Below are 14,009 nucleotides of genomic sequence, written 5' to 3' on the forward strand. Positions count from 1 at the left end.
TTAGCTTTGTCCAAATGGAGCACCTTTAGGCTGGGTCCTACATCCTTGTGACATACTCCTACTATTTTTTTAAACACTTTCTTTTCTAGCCTAACAAGATGCTCCAGGCTAGTTTAGTTTTGTACTTACTCTGCCCCAGAATTGGAATCAGCCATTTCTCCTAGGACCCTTGGTTTCTTTTAATGGGAGTGGTATTAGAAACCAAGGTCTGGTTTAACTAGAATATATGACACATTCTGATTGTTTTCTTTTGTCAAAAATTTATTATGGTTACAGACCAAATGGATTCCACAACCCATACTCTGAAATATACTGCTCTGGGGCTAGGGTTATAGCTCAGTGGTAGAGTGCTTACCTAGCATGTGGTAGGCATTGTGTTCAATTCTCAGCACCATATAAAAATAAACAAAAGGTTTTTTTTTTTTTTTTTAAAGTACTGTTTTAAGACATTCCGTTGTCATTAGCATCTTCTGAAAGCCCAGGTCATGCTGAGTTACTCTGTCTACAGCAAAAGTATAGCTCTAAGAATGCATCAGATCCAACGCAGGAGAGGCTGCTCCTCAGTGGCTGGAGTTGGACTTACCATTTGGCACTAACAGATTGTGAAGCTGTTTAGTAGATAATGTTACCAATAGGCCCACAGGCCAGGCTTGGGAAATGTGTCTGGCTGGGGTCTTCTCTTTCTTCAAGGGATAGGGTGGGGTTTTTTGTCCATCTCTCTCCTCAAAAGCTTTGCCAATAGAAGCTACAGAGAATTATGAGGTTCTTTCCCGTAAATTAAGAGTTATGGAGCTTCTAAAGTACACCTTATCTCCCACACCACCAGCTTGTATGGACTGAGCCCTTGAATTAACCCCCAGACTTGACAAGAACAAGCAGCACTTGTTAAAGGGGCAGGTGTGTTTGGTATTAAGGTCCAGCTTGATCTAAGTATACCTCAGAAGTTTGGAGCTTCTATAGCAACTGGTCCTATTTTCCTGTAGCTCATCTCTGTTCCCATTCACCTAAATACATCCTGCCATTGCATATTAATTCTAGATCAGCATAAGCTTTTCAGTTCTCTTACTATGGCCCTGTATAGTCAGGTCCATTCTCAACTACACTAAATGTCCTTTTATGTGCAATAAAATCACCTTGTGGAATTCGGTATTAAAAAACCAAGGCTAGGGCTGGGGATGTGGCTCAAGCGGTAGCGCGCTCGCCTGGCATGCGTGCGGCCCGGGTTCGATCCTCAGCACCACATACCAACAAAGATGTTGTGTCCGCCAAGAACTAAAAAATAAATATTAAAAATTCTCTCTCTCTCTCTCTCTCTCTCTCCTCACTCTTTCTTAAAAAAAAAAAAAAAAAAACCAAGGCTAGTTTTCTCCTTGTTTATCTTTGTGTTATACAATGTGTACTCTCTAAGAATTACATAAAATGAAGTGCTGAAACATCACATTTCTGATTAGGCAAAATTTTCTAGATTATAAAAACAGATCACACACACACCCCTATACCTCTAATCCCAGCTACTCCAGAGGCTAAAAAGCAGTAAGGTTCCAAGTTCAAGGCCAGCCTTGTCAAGATAGTAAGACTGTCTCAAAATAAATTAAAAGGGCTGGGGTGTAGCTTGGTAGAGGGCTCCTGGGTCCAAATCACCAGTGGTGAGGGCTGACATAGTGTTCATTCTAAACTGACGAGGAACAGAATTGCCATTCCAGTGATTGATTAAATTTAAATAAATTTTAAAAAAATTGTTGAATGCTCGCCAAATACCAGGCAATGAAGGTTTCTCCATTTATTCTTAATACTTTCTGAGCAGCAACTGCACTCTAGGGTGGTACAGATACAGAATTTTGCCTAAATTCCTATTCTCCTGTCTTCTCCCATTTACATTGATTTCTGCTGATGGGCCCCAAATTTCCAATTAAATTTGCCTCTGTGATCATCTGGGAAATAATTTATGCACTTAATTCATTCCAATAAGCAGGTTTCTGGATTTGGCTAATTTATAATAGTAATTTGTTTTACTAATGCTACAATAATAATTTAAATAACAGTAATAGAATTTCTAGGGATTATATATACAGAAGGACTAAGGAGTAGAGCAGTAGTGATCATGGCCATCTCAGACCTTGGAAGGCTGAGCCCAGAGAAGAATTCATCTATGTGGTGGTGCTGGACCAGGTACAAATTCCCTAGTCTCAACTCTGTGTATGTTTTAAACTGCATCTGACCTTACTTGAAGGATAAGATCTTTTGGGAGATGCCACAGATATTTGGAAGCAAACATGCAGATTTCAAAATTGTGCTATGATAAAGGAAAAATAATGTTTCAGTCACAAAAGAGTTCATCTTTTAATAGTGAGACTCGGTCTAAAAAATGTCTTCCACATTTTATTCAGTTCACTAATTAAGAACAAAGTGCACACTGCACTAGATTAAAGATTCAATTTGAAATTGGAAAATGATTTGAGTCATGGCTGGTTCTCATCCCATGAGTGACCAATTTTCAGTGTTTGGTTATCGCTTTTGGACAAATCTTAAGCAAGCCGGAACTATGTAGGTCCCTCCTACTATCTATGCATGCCTTGGCTACAACAAAGGCCTTTTAAGAATCACAGCCAGCAAGCCCAGTGGGTGTCTTTGTCTTGCCTCCCTCAGTCTTAAGGTTCTGTTTTCCAAAGAACAGAGCAGTAAAGCCTACTGAAATTGAACATGTTGTAAAGGTAAATTTTTGGAGCCAGGCCTGGGTTCAGAGTCTTACAAAGGATAATTTTAGTGGTCTATCCTTCATCCTCTTGTAAGTACTGGGTGGGAATGCAAACCTTAAGGGAAAAACCAGGCTGGATCAGGAACCCTTCAGGTTTGTCCGACCATGTTAAGAAGGCTTAAGACTTCTTTTCATTCTAGATTACTGCTTGTTTGACACATATGTAATTAAGTGTTAAATTTCTCTGGAAATTTTGCTAGCTCACATCTGATAGGTAAGTAAGACTGGCCAGAGAGCTCTTGGAAGAGTCACTGTAGTTCCTACTGTTATCCACTAAAAGCTCTGCTCTCTTCGGCAGGGAAGCATGGCCCAGCCCTGTTAGCTCAACAAAAAAACACACAAAAAAGCACAATCCTTGAGCTGTGCTTATGCAATAACATAATGACCAGTAATCTGAATGTATTTGCTTCAACTTAAACAGCCTTTTAAAAATAATCTTGAGGAATACTTTGTTGGACATGCTTCAAAAAGGAGGAAATAAAAGATGGGGTGTTTATTTCTAAGTAATATAGAATATTGCAGTTTTGAATATTAAATATATTACAACTGTAAACCCCTTATTGTTTCCATCCATTCAGAAAAACAAAGCCAAAGGCAAATTTCTTGGAAAGAACTAAGGTGTGTCCCTGGCGATCAGCTGAGAGGAAAGGCTTCCCCAGTCTTCTCTCAAATATGAAACCCACGGTGGCAGTGGGCAAATGTTGCAGTTACTCTGGCTTTTTAACAATGCCAGATTTAAGATTATTTACGCTGTGTGTAAGGTACAAAATCCCTATAATGAATTAGACCTAGTTTATTAAATAAAAAATGGCTAAATTTATACATATTTATATATGTTTTTTCTTCTCCCCAGTTAACAAGTCTTTCATCTTAGGTGCATGGACCAAACCCAAGATGCAGCCTTACCCCACTCCTTCCCACTAGGCAGTACCAAAAGTAACTTTCCTCTTCTACTAAGTCCTTTGGGAGCAGGAAGGCTAGTGCAGCAGCTGTCAGGACAAAGGCACAGGCAGAGCTGGGTGAACTGGGTTGGGTGGGACAGGTTGCCAAGGACCAACTGGAGTCACGGAACCACGCCCTGTCCTGAGCAGGACTGGTTCCTGATCACCCTCAAGTTCTCCCATCCTTTAAGCAGTTACATCTTTAAAAGGCACATCCAGAAATAGTGCAATTGGGCTGGGGTAAGTGCACACAGTTGGTATGCAGAAGTTAAGGGGCTGTGGGACTCCATGGCACAGAGCGGTGAGGGTATCCTTGCCTTTGTCCACTTTTGGAGGAGTGGGAGACAAAGAGAAGAGGAACTCCTGGAATCCAGCCTGCTTCTGTGGAGGGCAGGAGGGGCCAGCAAGAGCAAAGCCCAGGGTCATGGTCAGCGGCGCACATATGCAACAGGCCTTTGGTGTGTGTATAGCAGCTTCTCTCTTAAGTACAAAGGCTTTTGAGGCCAGTGAAGCCTTAAGCTCCTGCATGTTGCCGCTGGCCTGATCCTCTCCTGGAGCTGACCATCTGCCGCACAGGACACAGAGCGTAGCAAGTCAGTCTAAACCATAGTGAAAAACCAATGGATTTTAGTAAGGCTTTCTTAAAGACAGTTAAGCCTTGGGCTATTACCTTCCCTTCCCAGTTCTGGACAGAGGAACATAAGAAACTCAGCCCATGGGCCCTACCCAACAGCTCTGCCTCTTCCTCACAGATATGAAACTCCTGGGATTTTCCCCAAGATAAATAGGTTGAGCAAGAGAAGGGGGTCTATGGGATGCTGGCAGGGTACAGGGGGGCAGAGGTTCTGAGGATCCCAAGAGCTGCGCACCTCACAGGCCCCTGGGCTCCAGGACCAGCCAGTTCTCGGTGACCATCTGCACGTCCTGGCCATTCAAAGGCTCCCGCAGCCTTACCTTCACCTCCAGCTTCCCCCCTGTGGGCTTTCTTCCATCCAGAACCTATGAAGACCATGGAGAGGGAAATGGTAATTGAGGAAACAGCTGGGGGCAGACAGGTCCCTAAGGTCCCAGAAAGGGGGTGAGAGGAGCTAAGCATCCTGCAGTGTTATCCAGGGAGCCTCCAGGTCAGGACACCCCTGCCTCGTGCTGTGTGTGGAAGTTGTTTCAGGGATATCTTACAAGGAAGCAATATATAAAACTATAAAACTAAATAAACATCAATGCTCCAGCTGAAAAGATCAAAACCTGGGACTCTACTCACTCAGTTTTCCCCTCATTCCCCATAGCCACTCCTAGAGAAACACTGGCTTCATGGAGCAGTAAAGCCTACTGAAAAACCAGAGCCCAGCCCTCACCTCACAGATGACCAAGAGAGAAATGAATGACTTTGTGTAGCAGAATCAAGACTAGAACCCTGACCAGTGCTTCCTCCTTTAGGGCAGGAGAGCAGGCAGCTGGAATGCAAAGCACCACAATAGGCCAGAGAAGTTCAACCACCTTCAGTGGGGCTGATACTGACCAGGCCCTACTTTAGAACAACTCCCACAAGTAGAGGGCAGGTATGCCACAACAGGAAAAGCCCCAGCCTACACGGGCATCAGTAAGGGTAAGGTCTGCTTCCAGCTCTGTCCTGGACACTCTGTGAACCAATGTAACCCCTTTCTTCTCCAGCCTAAGTTCCCCATCTGTCTTAAGCTCTTAAGAGTCCTTAACTGTGTAATCCTATGAGTTCACGGATGCTTAAGGAGCTACCTAGAAGTTGATTTCCTAAGCAGAGACTAACTGCATCCAAGTGGGTCTTAGACCCAGAAATACCATAATGATTTCAGGCCTGGAGCCTGTTTCACTTCATCTTGCTGTCAGACAATTGCCCCAATCATAAGCCTGCCCCTAGGAACCTAGGAATCCATATGCTAAGATGACAGGAGTGATCAGACTCAAGGGTCTTCTCTCTCATCCATCACCTCTGGGAACCTGAGTGATCTAGAGTATTGTGGAAAGCGTATGGCTTCTTCCTATCTGGCTGACCATAAACTGTCTCAGATCTTCTGAACCTCTTCCATCTATGAAATGGGGATACCACAAATTCCACAGATACAATGGACAATTTTAAATTAAGGGAACAGAAATCTATAATAGGCTTTCTTCTTATAAGTCCTCCAGCTTGTTCATGCCCTGGGCCCTACCTCCACAATCTCTCTGATCTCACACTCATTCTCCAACCGCTCCAGTTTCAGATGTGCTGTGCCAACCAGCTTGTCACTTCGGAAGAAGGATCTAAGGAGCCAAGAGGCAGCAGAGGATTAGACTGAGCAGGGAAGATGGGAATGAACTGGATGAGTCTACTGCAGGCAAAATAAGTAATAGCAGAGGTAGTGGGAACCAAAATGCCATTCCTTCCTCCCCACCCACTTTGCCATGTAACTGATAGGAGGAGCCTTACCCTTTGTGGAAGATTTCAAACTTGATTCCTTTGCTCTGGATCACTCTCCTGAAGCTCCGGTGGTTTCGGTTGATGTTTAATTTAAAGATTTGATCAAATTCTGCAAAAGAGGAGAAGGCAAGGAGGGGCTTGGCTCCTAAGAATTTACTGAAAAAGTAGAAAAGGGCAGGCTTTCCCTCTGGATCTCTTTGCCTTTAATTCAGGGTGGCTGCCATCAGGGGGTAGGGTAGAGCATCTAGGTCCTAGCCTTGGAAGCCAATAGTTTTTATATTCTACTTGAATTATTATTTTAAAAAAATTTTTTTTAGTTGTAGTTGGACATAATACCTTTATTTTATTTATTTATTTTTACCTGGTGCTAAAGATCTAACCCAGCACCTCACAAGTGTCAGGCGAATGCTCTACTGCTGAGCCACAACCCCAGCCCCACTCTACTTGAATTATATCAAAGTAGAATGAACTTGGAATTTGGAGTAAGGATTTCTGGGTTCATTATTTCTACTACCTCCTTGCTATGAGGCCCTAGGCAAATCTCCTACCCTACTGAGCCTTAGTTTCCCTAAGAGGAATGTTGCTAATATCTGCCTTTATCTCCCAAGTTGGGTGGACCAAGTAAGACAATAGATTTGAAAGCACTCTGGAAACACATGTGCTGCCCACATAGAAAGTAAGGGGGGAAAGAAAGAGGCTTTAATCAGCACTCACCTGGAGAATTTGTGTTCTTCACCACAGATGTTTTGCTTTTTTGAGCCTGGTCCTAAATAGTGAGAAGGAAAAAGTCAGCACAGCTTGAAAAACAAGTACACAGCACCAAGAACTCCAGGCTGAATACTGTAAGGAATGAACTAGGTCTTCAAACCCCTCCCCATAGCCAGGTCCCTAAGGGATGGAGAGAAATTGAACAGAGTTCTAAAGGGAGAATGGTTCAGAGGATCCTAACAGCCTCACCGAGTTAGGATAGTGAAACTCAAACCGCACAAAAGCATCCAAATCATCAGGGGTCACCCCTGTGAGGAGAAAAGGCAGAGGGTCGGAGGAGTGGCCAGAAGCTGAATACCTGAGGTAGAAGCTCTGGCAAACAGCCTCCTTGAGTAGAGGTGGTTCTGTGATTACCTGGAGGGGCTGGGAGGTTCATTCCCCGGACAATGATCAGATGCATTTCTGTGCTGTTGAGTTCTGAGAAGATCCTATAGCCAAGGAGAATGGAGAGATCACAAAGTAAAGGAGAGTGGCAGAACAAGGTCACCTCTTCCAGTGTCTGCTTGCTCAACTAAGAGGGAACCAAAAGAGTGGTGGGAAGAAAAGCCTGTCTTGCTGGAAGGAGCAGAGTTGGCATAAAGACTGGTCTCTGACTTCTGGTCTGGGGCTCTTTCCACAGTCACTACACAGTTCAGCTCTTCCCTGGAAGGCACCACACCCTCCTCACTGGCCCCACTGCCTATGGCACTCAAGTCTCACTAAGGAAGAGTCTCCAGCCTCAGCTCCCAACCTCTTGCTACTGTTCCCCTTAGTTTTTGGCACTTCACAGTCCCTACACAGAGCCACTGTTCCCCTTAGGCTTTGGCACCTCACAGTCTGGAATGTCTTCATCTCAAAGTGGTGGCTGGGAGGGTCAAGGCCCTGAGCCTGGGCTAGCTGCAGGATCTCCAGCTGTTTCTTACGGTCCTGAGCCAGCTTCTCAAACCTATCAGGGAAGGGCATACACATCAGTAGAGGAAGGCCCACTGTCTGCCCCCTACCCAAGGCCCCTAAGCCCTTGCACTTACCGGGTTGTCTCAGTCACATTGCCCTGGTGCATGAACTGCTTGGAGAACAGCAGGCACTTCTAAAAATAGGGGCCCAGAGTGACTCCAGAGCCAGAACAGGACTTGCCTAAGCTGGCATGCAAGGCCTGACCTCACAAAGCTCCAACCTTTCCCAAGTAGCCTCACCTCTCCTCCTCCACACATCCCTCAAGGTCACTGTTCCCAAGTCCCACCACACTTTTCTGACTATACTTCTGCTGTTTCCTCTCCTGAGGACAGCCATTCCCCAAAATTCACTTAGCAAACTTTTGTCCTTCCCTTAAAACGTAATTCAACATCACATTAGAATGTAGACTTCTCAGAATAGTCAGCAGTTCAGATAGATATATTGAAACAAAAACATATAGCTCTCCCCTCCCATCTAAAACTTCATCCCTTCAAACTTGAACTTCATAATCACCCTCAAGGAAAGTTATTATCATCCCCTTAAATTTGAACTTCATAATCACCCTCAAGGAAAGTTATTATCATCCCCTTAAAGATGAGAGAAACATGGTTCAGAGAGGGCAAAAGTGCCTTGCCACAGGCCACAAAGCCAGTAAGCAACAGAGCCAGAATCTGAATCCACGACAATCTGTTCCATACCCCATGCCTTTCTCCATAGGGAGGTTGTGCATACTGAAAGAGAAGGAAGAAATAAAAGGCCTACTGACCTCATATTGCTCCAGAAGTATTTTTTGTAGCTGGGCATATACCTCCTCAGCCTTCTGGGAGAGTCTTAGGTCCTCATGGTGGATGAGGATGAAGTCACCCTCTTCATCCGTCAAAGGTGAAGGCACCTACCCAGGTCATAAGGTCCCGCAGGCCCCAAGAGTCAGATTACTCTCCTACTGAGCCCAACAAATTCAGAAATTCAAACTAAATGTTTCTTCAACTTCCACTAACCTCAGTGCCAGGAGCCCATTGCTTTCCTGTGTCTGCCTCAGGCTCCTGGAGCACTCTGCTCCCACTGGCCTGGCCTGGCCTTGTCACTGCGGACCACAGCAGCCCACCCTCCTTCCCTGTCTTTCCTGGGGCCTCAAGGGAGAAAGAGGCATGAGCTGAAGGCTCTTTCACAGCTGTTACTATATCTATACCAAACCCTACCTCCTCTCAAAGTTGCCTGGCAAGTCAGACATCCTCTCCTTCACCTGGGAAGACCTAGTGCTTAACTACGTAGGACTCACCTTTGAGAGGTCAACAGGTCGGCCAGCTCGGACCTGGATGATCTGCCCCTCAAGGCATTTGGCCACCCGCAGATGGGCTTTGGCCTGCTCCAGGTCCTGCCTCCGCTTGGCCTGCAGGGCTGCTCGCTGGTACTGCAGTTTCCGTGCCTCCAGCAGTGTCAGCTGTTCCTGAACTGAAGAGAAAGAGCCAATGGTTAGGACCACACCAGCCCTTCACTAGGCTCTCCACTCCTCCCCATACTGCTTGTTCCACTCACCAGTTGGACTCAGTGCCTCCTTAGAACTCAAGGCCTTGGGCTCAGGAAGGTGCCGGGATGAAGGAACCAGAGGCTGTGCTGGCTTCTTGGCCACTGGGGCCTGTCCTAGGGGCTCAGCCTGCAGGTGCACAGAACGCTGTCACAGCGGGTATATTCCCTGTTCATGGCAACTCCCAGACCTGGGCTCTCTTCCTAATATTATAATAACCCTGTGTGACCTGAGACAAGTGGCTACCCCTCTTGGCCCTACAAAAGTTCAGAGCTAGAAAAAGCCTCAAAAGTTCTCTGGTCTAACATCCCTGACAGGAAACAGTAGGACAATGGATTTTGAAGCTGAGCTCTGAGTCAAAAACACCTAGGTTTGAATCCTAGCTTTGCTCTTATTCAGGTTTTTTGTCTACAATGAAGGAAAGGATACCTACCTCCCTGGGCTTGTTAGTATGAATAACACGGTCTGAGTTTACCCCTCATCTGTCATATCCCCCACCAACCCAGGGAGCCCTGGGCCTGCAGTCAAACCTCATCCTCATCTTCTACTGGGGCTGTATCCTCTGAGGTGGCCAGTTTTTGAGCAGCAGCCAAAGTTGCTGCCACTGAATCCTCCTCAGTACCCACAGTGGGCTCCAGGCCAGGAATCGGGGGAAATCCTACAATGAGAGATGGTATGGGAAGAGGATGCCGTAGCCTCAGGGTCCTGACTGACTCTGCCTGGGCATGGCTGGGATGTGAGACTCCCACCAGGTGGAGACAGACACATAAGAAATTCTCCCCCACCCCCCACCTTCTGGCTCAGAGACCTTCTCCTAGAGCCCGTAGGCCAAGGCCCACTCACCTGGAGGAACAGGCAACTCAGCAAAGTCCACTTTACGTCCTGCTCGGTGTGCTCGAATGGCATCTTGATATTGCTGTATGGGAACAAAGGGAGGGACCTCTGGTCCATGGCTACCAAGGGGCAGGGACAGGAAAACTGAGACAAAGAAGGCTCCTGCCAAGGCAGCAAGAGCTCCAGAAAAGACAGATGAAAACTCAAAGACAACCAGGGATAGCAGAAACAGCAGGGAGAAAGAAAGCAATCAGCCAGGAGAAGAGGCCAGCATAGGCCAGGGAACTACCCAGCTGCAGGCCCACCTTGGCAATGCGCTCATGCATCCGGGCCTTGCGCTCATCCCCACTGGCCCGGGCCTGGATGCCTGCCTCACGATACTTGTTCAGCCTTTGCTGCAGGGCATCCAACACTGTCTGCGGCTCTGCAGGGGCCACTTGAAGAAGGTAAGGAGAGGACTTGAGTTCTGCCTGTCCCTTCCCAGATCCCCGAGGCCTCCACTTCTGTCCCACCATCCTGTCCTACCTGAAACTGCTGGGATGTTGGGGCTTGTCACTGGGAGCACTCTCTCCACTGCTGGGGGTAGGACTGAGGATGCTGTGGGGGCTTTGGAAGCCTCTGGGAGGGTCTTCAGGTCTGGGGACCCAGAGTACAAGTGAAGGCAGAGGTGCCTGGCTGGTCCCACACCTAATATTCCTCCCCAACCCCAGCTTCAGCCCGTAATTCCCACACTAACCCTCAGGTGCTGGGGGCATGGCACTCAGATCCACAGGCTGCCCCTTCTCCAGGGCCTCCAGGACAGCACCAAATCTCTATAGTAGTGAAAAAAGCAGGTGTGGATGTAAACCAGGTGACCCCAGAAGTCTGGGTTAAAATAGATCCCCCTTAGGCCAGTCTCGCCCAAGCGTAGCCTGGGTCTCTCTCTCGCTCGCTCTCTCTCTCTGAGCTTCCACTTCCCTATCTGTGAAATGAAGGATGGACACAGTGCCTTGGAGTTAGATGTCATACCTTCCCAATCCTCATGAGCTCACGTGCACGATCTAGATCTCCAGCCCGCTTGGCACTGAGAGCAGCCACTTTATACGCTCTCTGTCGGGCTGACAGCAGGGCCCGTGGGTGTGGGTCTGAATCAGGCAGGACAGCAATGCCAGGGCTGTGCAGGAGGCTGGTTTCAGATTGGGAGGGGTTGTCTATAACAGAAAGCCCCCAGAAAGTTGAGTGTGGTGGCACATGCCTGTATTCCTATTGATTTTGGAGCCTGAGGATTACAACTTCAAGGCTAGCCCAAGAAACTTAATAAGACCCTATCTAAGAATAAGAAGGGCCAGGGAGGGATGTAGCTCAGTGGTAGAACACCTGCCTAGTATAAGTGAGGCCCTGGGTTCAATCTCCACTACTGCCAAAAATAAATACACAAGTAAAGCCCCCAGAGAAGGCACAAGGGTCAAAGGAGAAGGTTCCAACTTTGGGTTCCCAGTGCCCAAAGGTCTCACTGGCTTGAGGGCCTCTTGGGGAAGGTGTGACTGAGCAATGGGTAAGTGGCAGGCTGGGTAGACAGGCCATGGGCTCTGACCCAAGGAACTAGGAAAGAATTTGAGTAACTCTAGATACCTGGCTCCATGGCAGGGGGAGCTTGGGAGTCAGCCTCAGGGCTCCTGCTAGCTGTTTCCTGGGAGGCTGGGGGCCTCTTGCCCAAGGCCACTGGAGGTGGGATCTCATCCTCATTGATCTTCCTTCCTTTCCTTACGGCAACTAGCTGGGACTCCAGAGTCTGAGGGAGAAAACCAGTCAGAAACACAGGAAGCCATCTTGGCTTAGACTCTGCTCTACCACAGGCCAATGTATCACCTCTACAGAGCTCCCCAGCTCTCCTTTCCACCTGGCCAACTCACCTTCAGGCCACGCTCACAGCGTCTGGCTTTGGCTGCTTCACCTGCTTCTTTGGCATTGGCCACAGCCTCCCGATAGTTGTGGATCCGTTCTTCCAGCAAGGCCTGCAGCCCCTGAGGCCCTCCAGCCTGTAGATACTTCAGCTCAGGGCTGGGCCACTCCACAGCCAGCTAGGCCCTTGCCATTCTCTCCCTGTGAGGAAGCTGCCCCAGAAGATGGAGTTCTGGGACTCCAGGAGAAAGAAGAGCCTAAAGCCACCAAGGTGTGAGGCAAAAATCCACCAGAGAGGCCACAGGCCATGCCAGAGGCAAACAGAGAAGCCCATCAATGGAGGCCAAGAAATGGCTGTGGGGGGTGGTCTGGGAAAACAGAGAGGCCTTTGAGGTTGGCCAGCCACAGAGGAGTTTTTCATGCTCAGAATCTGTCTGGGGGCAGCTGCTGGAGGAAGGCAATAACAAGCCATGCTACAGTAAGAACATCAAAGGCACACAGGGCCCCTCCTCAACCTACCTGAGCTGTTGAAACTGAAGTCATTAGGAGGGCTGTCTGCACTGGAGGTTCGATGTCTTCCTGTCCCTTGTCTTCCTCAGAGAATTCTGGGTTAGCTGCCTCATCACTATCCAGGGGCCCAGCTTCCTCATCTGTACCCAGGACTTCCTGCAGCTCAGACTGGGGAGACACACAAGTCCCAGGAGCTTGGGGACCTCATGATCACACCCACAGTACATCTGAGAACAAAGGACCCTTTCTCCCAGTAATATTTCCTAATGTCAGTTTGGTGCGTAATCCTCTTTCCCAAAACATCTCTTTAATCTGACCAAGGATAGTCTTGAAAAACAATGAAGACTTCAAATTTGAGAAAACTCAATGGCAGAGTTCAGACTAGAAGTCACAGGAGACAAGTCTCACACTGTATATAGCCAGGAAGACGGCAGAGTAGGGCAGAGCTCTAACTCAAAAGTTAGAGATACAGAAGGAATAACCCCAGGCCTCCTCTCCACTGCCCTTTCCTCCATCAGACCTGAGCATGACTGCAGAGCCCTTGCACACCAGCCTGGCAGACGCACCAACAGGTCTGCATCCTCCTCGAGCCCTTCTTCCTCCTCCTCTTCTTCCACATCCTGCATACAGTCTGCTGCCAACTTCTCGATGTGGGCCATTGGCAGGGGAGCTGGGGAAAGAAGGTTGTAGATGTCAGGGCAATTCAAACTAAGGTGCACTAAAGAAGGGTCTTTAATCCATTGTATTGGGAGATACCCCAAGCAGAAATCCTTCTTCCCTCCCACAGCAAAGTCTCACCCAGAAAATTGATCAAAAGATCCTTGTCAGGAACACCTGAGCCCTCCAACAAGTGATATTTAGCTGCCCCTTTCTCTGCATTTCTGCTGGTAGTAAACATACCCATTCATTCCCCCCAATCACACCTTTTAGGTTTGTAAAAATCTGTGGAGTCCATTTGAGCTTCACAATTCTGAAAGATTAGTATCATCCCCACTTTACATACTGAATAAACGAGGAACTGCTAACATCTATTTAATCCAACTAAGTGGCAGAGCAGGATGCAAACCTAGGCCTGTCTAACTGCAGAGCAAGAGGTTGATCAGTAAGCTCCTTCCCAGTCCTATCACCATCCTCAGCTCAGAGGAACTTCAGAAGGGGAGTTCTCTGAGCTGAGGGGGTTCTCTCTGAGGTTCTTGATAAGAAGATTTAGACTCCCCGATCCTCCAAGGCCTAAGATCTCTGTCTTTGTCCAGGATGTGGAGAGAAATTCCACCTGCTCATTTGACACAATTTCTGCGCACTTATTCTGTATCCAATTCTGTCTGAGGTAACTGGACCCTACTGTATACCAGGCTGGTAGGGTTAAGGATAGTGAGTCAGATCCACAATTGAGAAAGGGCAGCTCAGGAAGAGGTGAGCTCCCATCAC

At 47.5% G+C, this 14,009-nt stretch overlaps 1 protein-coding gene across 6 annotated transcripts in view; it reads right to left on the reverse strand.

The window, feature by feature from the left end:
• Cc2d1b (coiled-coil and C2 domain containing 1B) overlaps positions 1–14,009 on the reverse strand; it is a 31,262-nt gene that overhangs the window by 13,938 nt on the left and 3,315 nt on the right. For 2 of the 6 annotated variants that reach the window (XM_078026253.1, XM_078026254.1), the window contains exons 4-24: positions 13,148–13,251; positions 12,591–12,749; positions 12,083–12,208; positions 11,802–11,961; positions 11,199–11,380; positions 10,927–11,002; positions 10,716–10,826; positions 10,496–10,626; positions 10,200–10,272; positions 9,887–10,014; positions 9,368–9,485; positions 9,111–9,283; positions 8,598–8,723; positions 7,906–7,964; positions 7,707–7,823; positions 7,253–7,326; positions 7,088–7,146; positions 6,845–6,896; positions 6,140–6,239; positions 5,883–5,973; positions 4,566–4,695 (exon numbers count right to left, since the gene is read on the reverse strand). In XM_078026253.1, coding sequence (XP_077882379.1) covers positions 4,567–4,695; positions 5,883–5,973; positions 6,140–6,239; positions 6,845–6,896; positions 7,088–7,146; positions 7,253–7,326; positions 7,707–7,823; positions 7,906–7,964; positions 8,598–8,723; positions 9,111–9,283; positions 9,368–9,485; positions 9,887–10,014; positions 10,200–10,272; positions 10,496–10,626; positions 10,716–10,826; positions 10,927–11,002; positions 11,199–11,380; positions 11,802–11,961; positions 12,083–12,208; positions 12,591–12,749; positions 13,148–13,251 — 2,348 coding nt within the window. In that variant the 3' untranslated portion in view covers position 4,566. Of the gene's footprint in view, positions 1–2,315; positions 4,296–4,565; positions 4,696–5,882; positions 5,974–6,139; positions 6,240–6,844; positions 6,897–7,087; positions 7,147–7,252; positions 7,327–7,706; positions 7,824–7,905; positions 7,965–8,597; positions 8,724–9,110; positions 9,284–9,367; positions 9,486–9,886; positions 10,015–10,199; positions 10,273–10,495; positions 10,627–10,715; positions 10,827–10,926; positions 11,003–11,198; positions 11,381–11,801; positions 11,962–12,082; positions 12,209–12,590; positions 12,750–13,147; positions 13,252–14,009 lie in introns of those variants that run through there. The other 4 variants (XR_013427786.1, XR_013427787.1, XM_013358960.4 and 1 more) reach the window with 3 other exon arrangements.

The sequence above is a fragment of the Ictidomys tridecemlineatus genome, chromosome 11, assembly GCF_052094955.1.
Source record: "Ictidomys tridecemlineatus isolate mIctTri1 chromosome 11, mIctTri1.hap1, whole genome shotgun sequence".
NCBI classification, from domain to species: domain Eukaryota; kingdom Metazoa; phylum Chordata; class Mammalia; order Rodentia; family Sciuridae; genus Ictidomys; species Ictidomys tridecemlineatus.